This window comes from Dromiciops gliroides, chromosome 4 (genome assembly GCF_019393635.1).
Source record: "Dromiciops gliroides isolate mDroGli1 chromosome 4, mDroGli1.pri, whole genome shotgun sequence".
Classification (NCBI taxonomy): domain Eukaryota; kingdom Metazoa; phylum Chordata; class Mammalia; order Microbiotheria; family Microbiotheriidae; genus Dromiciops; species Dromiciops gliroides.
Genome location: NC_057864.1, coordinates 402,241,966 through 402,262,933, shown reverse-complemented (window position 1 = coordinate 402,262,933; position 20,968 = coordinate 402,241,966). Strand labels below are relative to the sequence as shown.

General features: G+C 39.8%; 1 protein-coding gene across 1 annotated transcript in view; it reads right to left on the bottom strand.

Moving 5' to 3' along the window:
- The window catches only part of LOC122725573 (solute carrier family 22 member 1-like), a 55,625-nt gene that overhangs the window by 11,875 nt on the left and 22,782 nt on the right, over window positions 1–20,968 (bottom strand). The window contains exons 5-9 of the mRNA XM_043962760.1: window positions 19,919–20,033; window positions 19,223–19,332; window positions 10,839–11,053; window positions 7,001–7,109; window positions 3,438–3,550 (exon numbers count right to left, since the gene is read on the bottom strand). Of these exons, the coding sequence (XP_043818695.1) occupies window positions 3,438–3,550; window positions 7,001–7,109; window positions 10,839–11,053; window positions 19,223–19,332; window positions 19,919–20,033 (662 nt within the window). The remainder of the gene's footprint in view (window positions 1–3,437; window positions 3,551–7,000; window positions 7,110–10,838; window positions 11,054–19,222; window positions 19,333–19,918; window positions 20,034–20,968) is intronic.

Sequence of the window (20,968 nt, the reverse complement as noted above, 5' to 3'; positions counted from 1 at the left end):
CTAGAAAATTTGGAAAGCAATTTGGCAAAAAAAAAAAATTACAAATTATTTTAAATTAGCATCTTATACCATATGCCAAAGTAAGTTCCTAATGAATACATGATCTAAATATAAAAGGTCATATCATCAAAAAAAAAAAAAGTAGAGGAGAATGGAAGTAGGTACTTTTCACACTTCTGACTGTGGAGAATTCTTAATCAAACAAGAGAGAGAAGAATGATCATAAAAGAGAAAACAGAAAATTTTGGCTACATAAAATTTAAATTTTTGCTTCAACAAATTCAACTAAGACAAAGGAAACTTTCAATTGAGGGAAAAAAATATTTGCAGCAAATATTTCTAATAAAAGTCTGATATCTCCGTCACATAAGGAAATGACACGAATATATAAGATCAAGAGCCTTTTTTCCAAAAGATAAGAAAAGAATGTAAAATGTTTTCAAAAGAAAAGCTTAAAACTATCAATAACCAATTGAAATGTTGCTCCAAATAACTAATATAATTGAAATTCAGATGAAAACAACTCTGAGGTTTCAACTAATGTCTCCATCATCCAGCAAATTGTCAAAGATGACAAAAGATAGAAATAACCAACGTTGGAAAGACTGTTGGAAGTTGGACACACAAATAAACCATTGGAGTAACTGTGAAGTAGTCCAACCATTCTAGAAAATAATTTAGAAATATGTCAGAAAAGTCACTAAACTTTTGCTTTGATTCAGAGATTCCACAGTTGGACATATAATCCTCCTTCTCCCTGCTTCCTCTCCTTGCCCCAGGATGCCAAAGACAGAAAGAATAAACTGAAATATTCATTTTGTGTGGGAGTTTAAAAAAAGAAAGAAACTGGAAATAAAGTGGACATCCAGTGTTTGGGCAAAAATAAACAAATTGTGGTATATGAATATAATGAAATATTTTAAATTAAGAATTGATGAACAGATCAGCTAGGTGTCGCAGTGGATAAAGCACCAGCCCTGGATTCAGGAGTACCTGAGTTCAAATCTGGCCTCAGACACTTGACACTTACTAGCTGTGTGACCCTGGGCAAGTCACTTAACCCCCATTGCCCCGCAAAAAAAAAAAAAAAAAAAGAATTGATGAACATAAGGAATCTAGAGAAATATGGAAAGGCTTGAATAAATCGATACAGAGGGAAATAAGCAGAATAAGGAAAATTATTTATATAATAATTACAACAATGTAAATGAAAGGGAAATGGAGGAAATGCTGAATACTATGTAAACGTAATGTCTTGACAAATAAGAAAAGGGAAGGAAAATCGCAAGCTTTCCTTTTTCCTTCAGAGATGTGGGGGATTAAGAAAGTAACACATGTTATCAGATGGTTGCTGTATTAGGTTTTGTTTAACTCATTGTCTTGTTGGCAATTATATGACAATGAGTATGATAAAAACAAAAGATAACTGCATAGATAGATACATACATGGATGAATAAATAGATGATAGATACATATATACATATGTAGATGGATAGATAGATAGATAGACAAACAGATAAGAGACAAACAGATGAATGGATGGATGGATGGGTGGGTGGGTAGGTGGGTGAGTTGGTAGGTGAGTAGATTCTAAAAAAACTAATGAGGCCACAGAGGTTCCTATCTGATATACTCCAATTCTGAAAGGATATGCATATGAGATTCACATAATCAAGGACAAATACAGAATACTGGCATAATCCTATAAAAATCATGCCAGGAGAGCTTTCCAAAATAAACCAAGGCTATGGAAAATGCTAAGGACAACAAAAAGAGTTTTTAGAGCATTGTTTCCATTCTATTCCTCTAGTAGGACAAATAAGGTAAAGAAGCCTTTTCTGCCCAAGATAAATGGAAAAGATGGTCAGAGAAGGTCTAGCTGCTTTAAATATATTCATATCTCTTAGGGTGAATGGATTACATCAGAGGGGACTGAAAATACTAGCCAATGTTACTGTGAATCTATTATTTGTATACTTTGAGGAATTAATTATACAGAAAAGTGTAAAAAGATTAAAGATGGGCAAATATCCTGATTTTCAAACATGGAAAATAAGTATACAATAGTTCAGAATCTACATGTTGATGATCTTCAATTCCTGGGAAAAGTCTAAAGCAGATCATTCAAATTTATAGGTAAACATTTAGGAGAGGAGACAGTGATTCTCAGGACCCACAATGGGTTCACTAAATAAATAATGCCAAACTCTTCTAATCTCTTTTTTTGGATAGGATTACTGGAATGTCAGATCAGGGAATAGTGTAGGCTATCTTAATTTTAGCACATTTGATCAACTCTCTTATAATATGCTTGTGGACAAAATGTAGAAACATAAGATAAATGAGAATGGTTAAATGGACTGTTGCCTATTGACCAACCCTGTCCGAAAAATTAATAGATCATAGAATAGTAATATTTTATAGCTAACATTCATATAATATTTAAAGTTTTTTTTAAGTATTTCACATATATTAATTCGTTTGATCCTCACAACAATGCTGTGAGGCTGGCAAAATTATTATTCTCATTTTACAGATGAGAAAACTGAGGCACATATAAATTGAGTAACTTGTTTTTAAATGCCAAACAAAGGAGTTTGTATTTTATCCTGGAGTAATAGGAAGCTGCTGAGGCTTTTTGAGCCAGTGAGTGACATGGTCAGACCTGTGCTTTAGGAATATCAATTTGGAGGGGAGGGGCAGCTAAGTGGCACAGTGGATAAAGCACCCGCCCTGGATTCAGGAGGACCTGAGTTAAAATCCAGCCTCAGACACTTGGGAAAAAAGGGAATATCAATTTGGCAGCTGTGTGGAGGATGGTATTCAGAGAGAAGAGACTGAATGCAGTAAGACTAAATTAGGAGGCCTTTGCAATAGTCAGGATGAGAGATGATGAAGGACTGAATAAGGGTAGTTATGGTATGAGTAAAGAGAAGGGATTGGATACAACAAATCTTGTGGAGGTAGAATTGACAAGATTCAAAAACTGAATGGATATGGGATTAAGTGAGAGTAAATATTTGAGGCTAGATCCAAGGCTGTGAATCTGAGGGACTAAAAGAATAGTGGAATACTTCACAGAAATATGGAAATAGGAAAGAGGGGAAGATAAATCTTGTATTGGACCTGTTGAGTTGGAGATATTGAGATATCCTCAGAATATTCAGTTAGAAATGTATGCCAACTAGTTATTCCCTATATTAACAAACTTTTCTTGATAATTAGGTGTTAAATTCAGGTTTTTTCTCTGCTGCTGAAGTATTGAAAGTGCTATCAGCACCCTCTAAATTTCAGTGCACTGAGGAAAAGCCCTTGTCACATCACCTTAGTTGTTGTTCTGATGACTGTCCTGGTTACCTGAAACTTCCCTATGCCTTGTCAATTGTACTATTCAGAACGGAAATCCCATCTTCCATAGCATTGAATGAAATCTTACTGAATAAAATAAGGGGCAACTCATGCCAAATTTCTGTCAGTCTGAAGACGATAAAAGGGGTTATGATTCCACCCACATCACACAAGGAAGAACAGACCATCACTCCAAGGTTCCTGATAAAATAAAGAGAACAAAGAAGGTTAAACTGTTAGGTTGCTCAAATGTCAAACTTACATGATAGCAAATAAAATGTCTACACCTCTGAAAAGCAGATGTGAAAATTAGTAGAAAATTACCACTAAAATGACCTGAAAGCTTGATAAAGAACAGTCACCTAATGATAAGAAAAAAATTACCCAAAAAACTACTTTTGAGACAGGTACTTAGAGTGCCTGATAATGTAGATTGTCAGTTGGTAGAGAATGCTCTGCATTTGTCCTAAAAAGATCTGAGTTCAGATCTTGACCTTATCATTTACTACTGCCTGTGTGACTCTTGGCAATAGTAATAATAGGAACAAAACTCAGATTTTCCTGACACAGCTGTCTTCCTAGTATACAGCAGAGCATAGCACTGCTGTTATGCGGTCATTATGTAGCTTTGGGCAAGACAATGAACTTCTGTAAGTCTCAGTTTCCTTATCTGGAAAATGGGAATTAATAATAATAACAATACATTGCTACTGAGGCAATAGATTGTAGTCGAAAGAGCACTGGATTTGGAATCAAAGAATCTATTTTCAGTTTCCAGATTTACTACCTGGTGTGACTTTGAGCAATGTACTTAATCTCTGTGGGCATTGCCTTGTTAATTTTTTTAAAATGAGGCAGGCAACTGGACTAGATGAATTTCAAGTTCTCTTCTAACTCTGCATCTTATGATCCATCTTCACAGTGGTATAGTAAAGAGAAAACAGGATAATAGAAGTACTATATGGGCATCCAGGTGGTGCAGTGGATAAAGCATAGGCCCTGGATTCAGTAGTACCTGAGTTCAAATCCGGCCTCAGACACTTGACACTTACTAGCTGTGTGACCCTGGGCAAGTCACTTAACCCTCATTGCCCCGCAAAACACAAAAACAACAACAAAAAAGAAGTCTATTGAAGTCTATGGACCCCTACTCAGAATAATGTCTTAATAGAAGTACCATATTCCCCAAAGCATAAAGTGCTGAACAAATATGAGCTGTTATTGTTATTTTCCAATTGGCCAACATTTTTAATAAGAACCCTTGTTAAACCTAGACATCAGCAAGACTTTCTTCACAAATGTTAAAAGATCTGTCAGGGGATTTTATTACCTGATTTTTCTCCTTATAAGACCAAGCTCACAGAACTTTGGATTTTGAAGATTTAAACAAGTCTTGGGGACCAGTGACTATGACAATGGAATTGTTTTGCTATGCTACTTTTAGATTTCTGACTCAGGTCTGCGAGAGAGGCACTGAATTCAAGAGAGGTATTTTTGGTTTAATTTTGACTTTGTAAGCTTCCAGTCAGTTTTTCTTCCCACTCAAAGCATTTGAGAGAGGGATAAGAAGGAGGCAGAAAAATATTAATAATAATTCATATTCATATGATACTTTATAATTTGTAAAATCATTTCCTCCCAACAACTCTACAAGGTAGCTAGTCAAGTGTTATTATTCCCAATTGACAACCAAAGAAACAGAAACTCAAAGAGATGAAATAACAATATTCTTTTTTTTTCTTTTTTTGGTGAGGCAATTGGGGTTAAATGACTTGCCCAGGGTCACACAGCTAGTGTCAAATGTCTGAGGCTGGATTTGAACTCAGGTCCTCTTGAATCCAGGGCCAGTATTCTATCCACTGTACCACCTAGCTGCCCCTAATAATATTCTTAATAATAATAAAAACAGATAACATTTATATAGTGCTTAGAGGTTTGCAAAGCCCTATAAATATTATCTCATTATATATGTGCAAAGTCAAAGGGCTAGTCAACAATGGAACATGGACTCGACAGGTCCTACCATACACTATTGCCACACTAGATGAGGGAGGGAGTAAAGGTTAATAGGAACAAAAATTGAAAACAGGTATAGCCATTTGAAGAGTTGCCCATTACAAGTTCTGGTTTTCAGGACAGCTCACAAAGTGGTGGAACAACACAGCAGATGTGAGCATAGTCAACAATTTTTTTTTTAAATGGGTATAAATAGACTCCTAGACTGACATCCTTACTGACAACAGGATTTTTTTTTTTTGGTACTTTGCTGGGTCCAAGTCTAAGCTTGATAATTTGCTTGCTATGTGACTTTCCAGAAGTCACTTTGCCTATATGGGTTTCAGTAAAATGGGGAGGGGGAGAAGGGGGGGGGTATGATATTTAAACAACCTGCCTCACAGGGCTACTCTGGGAATTAATGAATTTTGACATAAATTGTGCAATGCATTATGGGTACTTTGTAACTTGTAAAACACTATATGCATGCCATCTATTGTGATGTATAGGTATTTGTATAACAAGTGTCAGTCAACTACAGCATATTTTCGGTGATGACCTACATGGGAGAAGGGATATACTACAAAACATATGATCAGAAAAGGCAGTGGCCCAGTCATGGACTAAGATCACGAGATAACAGATGAGCAGCTCAAGTGTGGCACTGATACTCACAACATGTTTAAAAAGAAAAAACCGGGGCAGCTAGGTGGCGCAGTAGATAGAGCACCAGCCCTGGAGTCAGGAGTACCTGAGTTCAAATCTGGCCTCAGACACTTGACACTTACCAGCTGTGTGACCCTGGGCAAGTCACTTGACCCCAGTTACCTCACTAAAAAATTTTAAGAAAAAAAAGAAAAAGAAAAAACCTTGAGAAGAGCCTTCAGTAACTCTATTTTTTAAAAAACCCTGTGAGAAAATATAGACAAGAGTCATACAGGATGAGAAGGTATGGATGTGTTACTCTCTGCATTAATGGAAGGAATACTTGCATAGCTAAAATCATGGATCCATTGACGTATTACAGTTATCTGTACACATGCTTTATGTCCCATACTTGATTGTAAAGTCCATAAAAATTGGAACCATGTTTTCTTCAGTATTATATGCCCTAAAAAAACTTATCATGGGGCAGCTAGATGTCTCAGTGGATAAAGCACCAGCCCTGGATTCAGGAGGACCTGAGTTCAAATCTAACCTCAGACACTTGACACTTACTAGCTGTGTGACCCTGGGCAAGTCACTTAGCACCAATTGCCTCATTTAAAAAAAAAAACCTTATCATGGTGCCCTGGAACACAGTAGGTCCTCAAATTTTGTCAAGTGAATTCAATTTTGTCCACTGAAATCACAGGCGAACTATCCTACAATACTAGTATCCTAAAATACTATATATGTGAGTCAGAAAACAAATACATATGCACATATGTATGCATACATAAGCATACACACATATATACATATATTATGGAGTGGGGGGGAGGAAGAATGAGAGTGGGGCAGAGAGCTCAACATAAGCCACCTGTCCTGCTTCAGGAAACTATTTCTAGGCACAAGTATCTAAGTACAAAACATTAAACCTGACCAGCACACAAGTTACCCACCAATTTCAGTAGCCACACCTCACCCCGAGCAGGTTCAGGGAGAGTCACTCACCTGACAAATGTAGGGTATAGTTCAGCATTCACTAAACAAATCATCTGAACTGCAATAGTAATTCCCATCCTGCCAATACATGCCATAGTCACTTTTAACCAGTGTAGATCTGGAAAGAAAATACAAAGAGATTATTCGAAAATTGAGCAGGGACTGTGCCCTTTGGGTTACATCAAGAAACCATATTCTTCATGGTTTACTAAGAATACTTCACAGGGGTAGCTAGGTGGCACAGTGGATAAAGCACCAGCCCTGGAGTCAGGAGTACCTGAGTTCAAATCCGGCCTCAGACACTTAACACTTACTAGCTGTGTGACCCTGGGCAAGTCACTTAACCCCAATTGCCTCACTAAAAAAACAAACAAAAAAAAAACCTTTGGGGCAGCTAGGTGGCGCAGTGGATAGAGCACTGGCCTTGGATTCAGGAGTACCTGAGTTCAAATCCGGCCTCAGACACTTAACACTTACTAGCTGTGTGACCCTAGGCAAGTCACTTAACCCCAATTGCCTCACCAAAAAAAAAAAAAATTAAAAAAAAAAAAAGAATACTTCACAACTGGTTCAGAGAATTTAAGCATCTATCACCTTTAAAAAATGGCCTCCTTGATTAGTACACAGCTAGGTGGTACATTAGATAATGTTGGATATGAAAGACCTGAGTTCAAATCCTATTTCAGATAAATTATCAATTACTTACTGACTTTTTTTAGCCTGAGTGCTTATACAGGAACTACAGTTTTATAGAGTCCTTAACATAAGTCAAATTTTGATGTTTCTAAAGGAAGTTCTAGACAGAGAAACCAGCCTCGTTTTTCTCATCTAAAATGGGGATAATAGCACCCACCTCCCAACCTTGTTGTAAAGACCAAATGTGATACTGTATATGAATAATAACAATAATAATAATGGTTGATATGGTGGTGGTTGTAATTTTCTGAAGTGCCAAATAGTCCTGGGTCCATGACCAAACAGATAACTCATAAGATGTAGAGAGGGTACCAGACATTATATCACTTTTCTCCTTTGACCCAGCTACTCACTGCTGACATAAAGCTTGACTCATTTTGCTCAAGGCTTTATTTGAGAGAGGAAACAGATGTCTAAGGAATTTCTTTACATTGCTGAGTTTACTGCAAAAGTCACCTGCCTTCTTTCCTCTGCTTTCTATTCAAGAAGAATTTTAATGCACAACTCAAGGGTTTGAGAACTCCTGATTGAGACTAGATAAGGACCCAAAACAGTAGCCCACTATTTCTCCTATGTCAGAAATAAGATGTTTAAAATATAAGATCTATAGGGAGATATTTGTTTAGAAATTCTAGACCATATCACCTAGAACATAAAATTCCCTTATCCTTAATATAGTATCCTTAATAAAAATACAATCAATACACTGGAAAGTAGATGACCTTTTTTTTTTTTTTTGCGGGACAATGAGGGTTAAGTGACTTGCCCAGGGTCACACAGCTAGTAAGTGTCAAGTGTCTGAGGCCAGATTTGAACTCAGGTCCTCCTGAATCCACAGCTGGTGCTTTATCCACTACACCATCTAGCTGCTCCTAAGTAGACAACTTTTTTTTTGGGGGGGGGGGCAGGGCAATGGGGGTTAAGTGACTTGCCCAGGGTCACACAGCTAGTAAGTGTCAAGTATCTGAGGCCGGATTTGAACTCAGGTACTCCTGAATCCAGGGCCGGTTCTTTATCCACCGCACCACCTAGCTGCCCCAGTAGACAACTTTTGAAGAAGACTCTTTTCCCTTTTCTGTTATAGAGTTCTCTCATTTCTGTTAAACTCTAAGCATACACTAATTCGTCACCCAGGATGGAAAGTGCCACATGCCAGCAAGGACCATCTTAACTAATCTTCATCTTTTCAGTAAGTATTAAATAAATATTTGGGCAGTCAGATAGTGTGGTAGATTGAGCAATGGCCCTGGAGTCAGGAAAATGAGTTCAAATCTGGCCTCAGGCATTTGACACTTTATAGCTTTGTGACCCTGGGCAAGTCACTTAACCCTAATTGCCTCAAACATTGAGGGCCATCTGAAGTCATCCTGATGGTATATCTTTTTTTTTTTTTTTTTTTTTGCGGGGCAATGGGGGTTAAGTGCCTTGCCCAGGGCCGGTGCTTTATCCACTGTGTCACCTAGCCACCCCCATGATGGTATATCTTGCCACTGGACCCAGATGGCTCTGGAGGAGAGAGTAGAGTGAGGTTGGTGACCTTTGCACAGCCCTGCCTCACTTAAATCCAATTCAGTGTAAGTCATGACATCACCTCAGAGTTTCAAGAATGAAGTACAAAACAACAACGAATAAATTTTTGATTGCACAGAAACTAAGTACTATAATTTCCAAAGAGAGAATCCAATGCCTGCAGAAGGATGGCACAAAGAAAATTATTTGCTCATTTTGAGAGGGCTTTAATCTCATTCCACTACTTCTGCTGGAGTGATCACCATTCCATTACACTTTCTGCTTTGTTTCCTCTTTGTGGTGTCTTGCACACAGGAGGTACTTAATAAATGCTGGGGGTGGCTAGGTGGTGCACTGGATAAAGCACCGGCACTGGATTCAGGAGGACCTGAGTTCAAATCCAGTCTCAGACACTTGACACTTACTAGCTGTGTGACCCTGGGCAAGTCACTTAATCCCCATTGCCCTGCAAAAAAAAAAAAAAAGAATAAATGCTAATTGAATTGTTTCCTTCAACTTCTGTTTGAAAGGGAAAAAAGGAGAAGGAAACTTATGGAATTTTTTATGGGAATGAAAGGGGAATAAACGTTGATAGAGTGCCTCCTATATGTCAGGCACTGTGCTAAATGCTTTACAAGTATTAACTCATTTGATCTTCAACAACCCTGTAAGGTAGATGATGTTATTTTCCCCATTTATATTTGAGGAAATCATAACAAACAAGGTTAAGTGACTTACCCAGGGTCACATAGCCAATCTGAGACTAGATTTGAACTCAGGTCTTTCTTACTCCAAGCCCAATGCTCTGTTACTAATTTGTTGCTAGAGAAAGGCTTAAAATTGAATTGGACTAAATTCCCCCAACTCCAAGTCTACCATTATTTTTCTAGGCTTTTTATATCATTAGTGTAGGGAGCTTTGGTCAGAAAAATCCCTACCCATGCTATCAGCAACTGCTCTACAACTTTTTCACATTAGAAAGATGTCTGTAGGGGCAGCTAGGTGGCGCAGTGGATAGAGCACCGGCCCTGAAGTCAGGAGGACCTGAGTTCAAATCTGACCTCAGACACTTAACACTTACTAGCTGTGTAACCCTAGGTAAGTCACTTAACCCCAATTGCCTCACCAAAAAAAAAAAAAAAAAAGACACTGGAGAAAAATGTCTATAGCATCAGGATCACCTAGTCATTGTATGTTTAAAGTCAGGATTTGACCCAGTCTTTCTCACTCTAAGACCAGCTCTCTATGCCACAGCACCTCTCAAGTCCAAGAGAACTAAAATAATCTCATTCTCAAGAACCCAAATTTTATGGGGCAGTTTCTAGGCTACTGTTCACAGAAACTATGCCAAATGACCCAGGGTGCTAATAGGTCCAGGAAAATGTTCATGAAACCTTAGAAAAATAATAAATTTATCTCAATGTTTATTTGAAAGTATCCAAATTGGCAAACCATGTGGGAGCAGGTTTATTTACTATACTTAAATTTGGTAAGAATGTGCCTGGTTCTGTTTATCTTGGATTACAACCAGGAAGATATTACACATCGCTTTGTCTCTGTTCTAGTTCCAAAAGCTTATCAAAGACATAACATGATTCCTCAAAGTGGGCAAATGGGAAGATGATGAAAACGGACAACTCACCACTGGGGATGAATATCATAATAAAGCAAACTATCCCTGAGGTAAAAGTCGAGGCAGCCAAAGGATAGCGGCGGCCGATGCGGTCAATGGTGAAGATGATGATCAGGGAGCCTGGGAACTCCACCAGAGCAGAGTAGAAGAAATCCAGGTAAAGGTTAACAGATGTGGACCCCATGTACATAATGAGGCCCTGATAAAGCACGGAGCCTGAAAACCTGAACAAAAATAGATACTCAGAGTTAAAAATATGCTTCTGGAAAGAGGAGAAATTTGTGGCTTTTTTTAAAGGAAGGAAAAGGGAATACGCATTTATGAAGCACCTACTATGCGCCAGGCACTGTGAGAAGCAATTTACAAAAATTATCTCATTTTATCCTCTCAACAACCCTACAAGGTAAATGCTATTATTATGCTCATTTTACAGTTGAAGAAACTGAGGTAGACAGCAGTGAAGTGACTTGCCTAAGATCACATAGCTAATAAGCACGAGCAGAATTTTAACTCAGTAATCTCAATTCCAGAGGCAGTGCTTGATCTGCTAGAATGCCACCTTGCTAACTCATAGAGGAGAAAGAAGAGGCTCTTATAAACAAGATATATGAGAACAATTGGAAAGAAATTGGTATCAGATCCTATTTAGAACATAACAGTAATCAGAGAGGAGACTTAAGAATAACTCAGAAATGTTTAAATGATTCTCAATACTGAAGTTGCTTTCAGGATGTATAGCAAAATATGACTTTATGAGATACACCTAGGCTCTCTTTAAGACCAAGTGTAGTAAAAACAGCCAATTTCTTTGCCCAAAGGGCTATCAAACTGTGCATGTCCTTTGATCCAGCAGTGCCACTGCTAAGTTTATATCCCAAAGCCATCCCCAAAAAAGAGAAAAAGGTCTATTTGTACAAAAATATTTATAGCAGCTCTTTTTGTGGTGGCTAAAAATTGGAAATCAAAGGAATGCCCATCAATTGGGGAATAGCTAAACAAGATGTGGTTTATGATTGTGATTAAATATTATTGTGCTATGAGAAATGATAAACAGGATGATTTCAGAAAGGCCTGTAAAGACTTGTGTGAACTGATATATAGTGAAGAGAGCAGAACCAAGAGAACATTGTGCACAGAGACAGCAATATTGTTTGATGAAGAACTGTGAAAGACTTAACTATTCTCAGCAATACAATGATCCAAGACAATCTCAAAGGACTATTGATGAAACATACTATCCACCTCCAAAGAAAGAACTGATGGGGCAGCTAGGTGGTGCAGTGGATAAAGCATCAGCCCTGGATTCAGGAGTATCTGAGTTCAAATCCAGTCTCAGACACTTAACACTTACTAGTGGTGTGACCCTGGGCAAGTCACTTAACCCTCATTGCCCTAAAAAAACAAAAAAACTGATATTGATTGAACACAGATTGAAGCATGCTATTTTCACTTTCATTTTTTCTTTTATTCAAATTTTCTTATACAAAATTATTAGTATGCTAATGTTTTACATAATTGCACATGTATAGCCTATTTCTGATTGCTTACCACCTCAGGGAGGGGAGGGAGGGAAGAAGGGATAGAATTTGCAACTCAAAATTATTTTTTAAAAACAGCCAATTTCTCTTGTTTCCTATATATTTGTGTACATATTTGTGGCGAATAAGATAGAGTTCTAGTCTAGAGCCCAAAGGCTTTTATAGAAATTGTTAAGATACTCTAAAAAAAATTAAGGAAATTCAGTTATTTTAGGGAGAACAAGATATGTTTTTTAAAATATGTGGTTAGATACATACAAACATCTATGTACATATATGTGCATACATACCTACATACATGCATGTACATGCATATGTTGGTTATGGCAAACCTGATAGATTTTCATCAAGAGAAAAATAAATGTCTTTTCTAGAAAACCAAATTTCACATCAGCTCCAAGAGAGATTGTGATTCCTATTTTATTCCATCCTGGTGTGGTATGTTTTTTTTTTAAATAACTAAAAGTAAGGTCCTGAGAATGCCCAGAAAAGCTCAGAAAATCAAAGTCTTTAGGGGCTAGACCAACTGTTACCTCTTGTAAAAAAGTCATAGGAATGAGGAGGAAACAAAGTGGTCCCCATGATATAGCTCAGGTCTTAGAGCAGGAGCTGAGACAGAGGTGAATATACCACTCCGTTGAAGGAGAGCAACTCAATAGAAAGAAGAAGTACAGTTACCCCTTCCACATCGAGACTTTCCCCATCTCAGTTTCGATACATGGCAGGTCAGCAAAAGAAATTAAATGGGAATTTTGGGGGGATTTTGCAGAAGCCGCAAATGACATGTGAAAACTAGCAGACAACACAGAAAAAAAAATTTTTACTTAACATTGACCTACACATAGCCAATGATCAAATACTTAATCCAGATTTTACAATAAGGTACTGTAAAGACCCCATAAAAGAAAAAGAAAAAATTCAGATTTCTTCTCTGATATGAATGGAGTGAGGAGCTGGGGGTGTTGCTCCCCTAACCCCTACGATGTGGAAGGGATATCTGTAGTGATCAGGGAATGGAAAGAAAAGCCTGTGGCTTCAGGGTCAGCTGCGATCCACTGAAAGACAGTGGCAGCAAAGGTGGACACAACAAGCAGAAAGATGCCCCAAATTGCCCCACGGAAGCTCCTGAGTTTTTTGTTGGTTTTTTGGTTTTGTTTTTTGTTTTTTGCTAGTTCTTTAAATGGGTATCCAAGAACTTATTTAGAGAAAATGATAGGAGGATGTCTCCTCTTGAGCATAAGCTACTTAAATGTCATAAACATATTCCTCTGAATATTCGCCTTCATCTGAACTTAGTGAGAGCTCACAACAAGGTCGACGTTACTAATAAAGTTCAGCTTGCTAAGAGAAAGTTCATAGCTTTGAATTCTCTCCCAAGGCCTCTCAAGGCTACAGACTTCCAGAGATGTGTAGAACTAAGCGTATTCTTCTCCTTCCCTCTCACCCCCACACCCTCTTCAAAAAACAAAGCCTGCGGGGCAGCTAGGTGGTGCAGTGGATAAAGCACTGGCCCTGGATTCAGGAGGACCTGAGTTCAAATCCAACCTCAGACACTTGACACTTACTAGCTGTGTGACCCTGGGCAAGTCACTTAACCCCCATTGCCCCACAAAAAACAAAACAAAACAAAAAAAAAAGCCTGTTCCACTTTCTGGTTTTATTATTTCGGCCAAGTGACACCACCATTGATGAAATCACCCATGCTAGATATCATGGAGTTATTCTTACTCTTCTCTTTTACCCTAGCTGTTTTCCAACTGTTGGCCTGTGGAGTTTTGGAATTCCTGTCCTAGGGGCTATTTTGAATAGTGAGATTTCACTGAATCTAGCTGGCCCCAGACTCAGCCATGATCTCTCACTCCAGTGATTCTGTACTCCACCACTGATATTATTGGCCTTTCTAAACCAGGTCTCCACTTGGAACTCCAGCCTTCGGGTCAAGCCAGCCTAAATGAATCATAGGTTCATAGACTTGGAGCTAGAAAGGATCTTGGCCTAATCCCCTTATTTTATAGGTGAAAAAACTGAGGCCAAAAGAGGTTACTTGAGGCCTTGAGTTCTCTTGCATAGCACACAATAGATGCTCACTCCATTGTGTGAACATTGCCGTGGATTGCCACCCCACCCCACCCCTCCACGGCTCCACCATGCTGATGATGCCATTGATCCAGATACTACCACTCTGCAGAACCACAGACCCTGGTTTGGTGGAATGGTATTGATGGAAGGCCTCTGCTAATGTGAGGACATGCACATGGCGCATTGGCTCCCAGGTCCTCCCCCAGGGCCCATAACCACGGCAGTCTACTTGGTACCAGAAACAGTTCAGGCACCTCTTTGAACCCGAGAACTCCTGGACAATGTGTCTCCTCATCTGCACCCATAATTAGCCGGGGTAGGAAAGGATTCCATTTATGTCACTCAAGGTCAAGGTCATCCCCACAAGCTCCTGTTATGGGGCTTGGAGGGAAAAAACTTGCTCCCCACAAGGGAACGGAAAAAAAGTGGAGAGTCAAATCTGTGCCCCCTGGATGGGGAGCGGGAGAGGGGAGTGGAAGAGGCTACCGGTGAAATGATTAGGACCCGAGGGATCCTGAGGGAAATAAAGGGTCAAGGTCTGAAACCTCGCAATCAAAACAAAGTCAACCACCTGCCGTGCCACATTAAACCAGAGTTCATTAAAAACATCCAAGGGCAGCTGAGGAGGGAAGAACAGAGTTCAAAGCTGCAGTCTAAAACGAAGGGATTGGCAAATTGGAGGGCATATTATGAGGGGATTGGCAAGGGTCGGCACAACCACAATTTGCCTTATACAAGTTCCTTCCCCGATGCACCACTCATACGGAGGCACAAGGCTTGTCAGGCCCTCTCCTTACCCTGCTGTGGAAGACCAGGCAGATTGTACCTTTGTAAAACCCACCCCCTTCCTTGTGGCTGCCACCCTCCCACAGGCCATCATTATAGATCCCCCTCCCCCCACTTACCACGCCAAGGTATTCCCCCCTCTAGTCTGTTCTGTATATCACTGACAAAATAATTTTACTTATTCATAGATCGCTCTTGTTACTCTCTGGCTCTAAACCAACCAATTGCCTGCTAAATAAAATTCAAACTAGTATGTAGGTAACCCTTTTCAATCTAATATAACCTTTCTTTTCCAGAACCTTTATTTTATAAAAATTTATAGGGGCAGCTAGATGGCACAATGGATAAAGCACCGGCCCTGGATTCAGGAGGACCTGAGTTCAAATCCGGCCTCAGACCCTTGACACTTTCTAGCTGTGTGACCCTGGGCAAGTCACTTAACCCTCATTGCCCCAACAAAAAATAAATAAAAATTTAAAAAAATTAAAAAAAAATTTATAAAACTCTTATTTTTCCTGATAAAAAACTCTACACTAAGAACTGACTAGACCACTCGCTTCCTCTCAGCACCGGAGCCTGGAGTCAGAGGACCTGGTTTCAAACCACCTCCCTCCCCCTGTCATTGATTACCTGTGTGAACTTAGGCAAATCACTTAACATCCTTCTGCTTCAGTTTCTTCATCTGTAAAATGAGGGGGTCTGCCTGGATGATTTCACCTAGTCAGCTCTGCGCCTAGGATCTGACTTCTTACACTTGAGGCAGCTGGATGGCACAGTGGATAGGGCTCTGGGCCTGGTGTCAGGAAGACCTGAGTTCAATCCCTGCATCAGATACTAACTAGCTGTGATGATCATGTGGGAATCACTTAACATTTCTTTTTTATTTCTCTTGGTGGGGCAATGAGGATTAAGTGACTTACCCAGGGTCACACAGATAGTAAGTATCAAGTGTCTGAGGCTAGATTTGAACTCGGGTCCTCCTGAATCCAGGGCCTGTGCTTACCTAGCTGCCCCAAACTTGAACTTTTTTTAAAAAAATCACTTAACAAGGGGCAGCTAGGTGGCTCAGTGGATAGAGCACCGGCCCTGGATTCAGGAGTACCTGAGTTCAAATCCGGCCTCAGACACTTAACACTTACTAGCTGTGTGACCCTGGGCAAGTCACTTAACCCCAATTGCCTTACTAAAAAAAAAAAATCACTTAACAAGCTGTGTGACCCCAGGTGAGTCACTTACCCCCAATTGCTTCACAAGAAAGAAAGAAAGAAAGAAAGAAAGAAAGAAAGAAAGAAAGAAAGAAAGAAAGAAAGAAAGAAAGAAAGAAAGAAAGAAAGAAAGAATTAGAGAAAATAAAATCGCTTAACATTTCTCAACCTCAGTTTCTCCATCTGTAAAATGGGGATAATAAAGGTCCTTCCCTCCTAGGGTTGTTGTTAGGAAAATGCATGGCAAACCTTAAAGTGCTACATGAATGCTATCACATCATCACCCTTTCCCACTTCTGTCTTTACTTAAATCTTTTCCTTATTCCTGGAACACCCTTCTAATTCTCTTCCTTGTTTGTTGAAATCCTACCCATCCTTAAAAGCTCACCTCAAATACTGTCTTCTCTATGATTCCTTATTTGATGCCCCCCAAGTCAACTCTTTGCTCCTTGAGCCTCCCATAGCACTGCGTGCACCTCTCATGCAATCTCAAATACACATGGTTTTGTGATCTCATCAAAGTGGATGTTCCTCCCCTTCAGTGACACAAATATTCATATTCTCCCATAAGTTACACCCAGGCAGTGCATATAACCTGCTGCGAGTCCCTTTATCACTTTACTCCCCAACCTTCTCACACCAGCCACCAAACTGTCTAGACAAGAAATCAAATCCAGAAGACTTCGTCCTTGGAACTCCTTCCATAGAGCTTTGTTCTCCTGACTAGTGACTGCCCAAGTCACCCACCATATGTAAGCCTAGTTCTCTGCTTCACTTCGAACACTGGCTGGCTACTCTATGCCACCTTCTTTCCCCACCCTGACTTCCATTTCTGGAACCATAATCAAATCAACTTTGTCACTGCTTCTGAAAATCCGAACCCCCACGACTCTACTCATCATCCCCATGACTTGCCAAATAAAAATACTTTTTATTGAACACCACTCTTCTCTATGTGCTGTTTCCCCCTCTTAGAATATAAGCATCTTGAGGAGAGGGATTGTCTTAGCTTTGTCTTTGTCTCATAGGTTTTTAGCACAGTATTTGGCACATGATTATGTACTTAATAAGTCTCATTTATTCATTCTTCCAGCAACCTGGGAATTCCACTAACATTCAGGCTCTTGACCTACTATCCTTTCCTCCCACCATATGACCAGCCCTTGTTTTTCCACTTCACTGATAACATTTTGTTTTTGTGTTTTTTTAGCTCTTCTTTGATGTTCTTCATTGGTTATATGTTGCAACCTACTTTCACTGACCATTTGCCTCTCCGAATTAGTGACACCTATTCCACCCATGAAACAAAGTGGGATCAACAGATTTTAAAAGGTAGATTTTTTTTAAATCTCTCAATGGTCAACACAGAAAAATACAAGATCAAGTTCCTTGGGGGAAGAGCCTTTCATTTGTATCTTCCTGAACCTTGGACAAGTTGGCTTTTAAAGTCCTTGTTAACCTGGCCCAATCCTACCTTTTTTTTTTTTTGGAGACAATGGGGTTAAGTGGATCACACAGCTGGATTTGAATGCAGGTCCTCCTGACTCTAGGTCCTCCTGACTCTAGGTCCTCCTGACTCTAGGCTAGTGCCCTGTCCATTGAACTACCTAGCTGCCTTTCCAACCCTATCCTTCCAATCTTCTTACATCTTATTCCTTCCACATACTCTGAGATCTAGTGACACTGGCCTCCTGGCTGTTCCATTAACAAGACACTACATCTCCACTGGTTGTCACCCATTCCTAGAATGCTCTCCCTCTTTCCCTCAAGTCTCAGTTAAAGTCCCCTTTTCTTCGAGAAGGCATTAATTGTAATGCTTTCCTTTGGGGATTATCTCCAGTTTATCCTGTATACATCTTGTTTGTATACAGTTATTGGCATTCTGTCTTCCCCATTAGACTGGGAGCTCCTTGAGGGCAGGGACTGTCTTTTGCCTTGCTTCTTATTCACTGTGCTTAATACAATGCCTGACACATGGTAGTCACTTAACAAATCCATATTGATTGATTGACTTATTGATTATTTATACATAGCTATTTTCAGATTGCTCCCAGATTAGACTGTGGGCTCCTCGAAAGGAGGAGCTGGGTTTTTGTTTTGGGGTTGGTTTGGGGGGGGGGGAGTGAGGTAGGGGGAATATTAGAGGATACCTTTCTTTGCATCCCAGTACTTTGCACATAGTAGATGCTTTAAAAATACTACTTGAGGCGGGGCGGCTAGGTGGTGCAGTGGATAAAGCACTGGCCCTGAATTCAGGAGTACCTGAGTTCAAATCCAGCTTCAGACACTTGACACTTACTAGCTGTGTGACCCTGGGCAAGTCACTTAACCCCAATTGCCTCACTAAAAAAAAAAAAAAGAAAGAAAAGAAAGAGGGCTGAGCAGATGAATTCCTGGATCAAACCAGATCTGGTGCTAAGGAGCAGATGCAGAGAAGAGAGTTATAATGTGGAATATCAAACACACACAGGTACTATGAATTCTGAAGGCTGGTCTTGAAGGAGAGTGATGGGGAGATCATCACCCTGAGTTCACCCTGAGTGCTTTCCTATGTATTTCAATCACTGAAATGCAAGTGTATTTCCTCTTGTTCACTCCTTACTGAATATAGAGAGGAACTCATTACCGTATTCCTTGTTAGAATAATTCATACACAAATCACTACTTCGCTTTCTCTTCTTTAGTCTGGAGCCATCTAGTTCCCCCATGGGGTTCCCAAAGGGTCATTCCAAGCATGAACACTTACTTATTTTTTGGGCTGAAGTATTTCAGAACTTTGCCTTACCAGATGTACATCAGAATTAAAGTGTGCCTCCTTATTTGGGGGGTTCGAAAAAGGTCTCCAAAGGAAGGGCTCAGCTTTTCAGTATCATCATCTTCTTCAAGAGAGAGAGTCTAGGAAAGAGACATTTCATCAGCTCCAGATAGAAGACTCCTCCCCAAAATCACAAGATCACACAGCAGATGGCTTAGGTGTTGGGCAAGTTTCCAGCCTTTCTCTGATCGGCCTAAGGACCTTTATTCCACAAGGGATATGCTCCAAGTTACTCACCCTCAGACGCCAGTGCAACAGATGGCTTCTATTCAATAAGAAATATGGTTATTGCCTTTGGGAATTTCAAGGAAAGAACTCTAACATGAAGCAAACCTACATCACACACACAGAGGTTAAAATCTGATTGCAGCTTTATACTCCTAGCCCCGCCACCTCCCCTTTCCCTAGCTCTATTACCTTGCAATTAGAGGCAGCCACGCAGCTCAGTGGTGAACACTGGGCCTGGAGCTAGGAAGACCTGAGTTTCAATCTGGCCTCAGAGACTTACAAGCTGTGTGACCCTGGACAAGTCACTTGACCTCTGCTTACCTTAATATGCTAGATTAAAAAAATTGCAAACCCCTCCAGTATCTTTGCAAAGAAAACCCCATGGACAGCATGGTCCATGGGGTCACGAAGGGTCAAACACAACTGAACAACAATTACCTTGAGATTAGCAGGCAACAGTTTTCCATTCTTTTGGGCAATGTGCTCCATTATCTTCATTGCTTTGGCATTTTCCTTCTGTGATAACAGCCACCGAGGAGATTCGGGCACACACCTGTAGTTATAATCAATGATTTGGCATTCTTTTCATTAAAAGTAATAATAGTGGGGCAGCTAGGTGGTGCAGTGAATAAAGCACCAGCCCTGGATTCAGGAGTGCCTGAGTTCAAATCCGGCCTCAGACACTTGACACTAGCTGTGTGACCCTGGGCAAGTCACTTAACCCCCATTGTCCCGCAAAAAAAAAAAAAAAAGTAATAATAGTTTTGGGGTTTTTTTTCGAAAGGAGAAGGGAAATAGGCCTGTGATTTCATTGTTATGGGGAACTGCCACTGAAGAAATTCTCTCTACCAATGTAAATCTGTACATGTTCTGCAATTCTTAGATCAGAGGGTTCTTCACACTTTTATGTCATTGACCCCTATGGCAGTCTTGGGACCCCTTCTCAGGATAAGGTTTTAGAATAATTGAAGGAAATGCTACAGTTCAGTTAGATGTTAGTGAAAATAAAGATATAATTTTTAAACCATCCAGCTTGACTGACCCCCTGAAATCTATCTATGGTGCATCCTTGCCCCCCAGCTTAAGAACCACTGTCTTAGAGAATTACCTCAGGCATTGAGAGATTAATTGACTTGCCTAGGGTCACACAGCCAGAATACCAGAGACACACAGCATAATAACCTATATTGCTATTATATTGAGTGAACACACCTGACACCCTAACAGAAGTCAACTGAACAATCATTTATTAGGGGCTTACTCTGTATAAGGCACTTTGTTGATTGCTGAAAATATAAAGAGGAAAGATCACACCCCCTGTGCGCTCAATGATCATATAGTCTAATGGGGGAATGGGAAAATATGACTAGAACACAAATAAAATAAGATATAACCTAGCATGGGATGGAGGCAAAGAAGATGCCCTCACACTAAATGTATCCCATAGAAAGGAGGGAAGAAGGGAATAAATATTTATATAATGCCTAC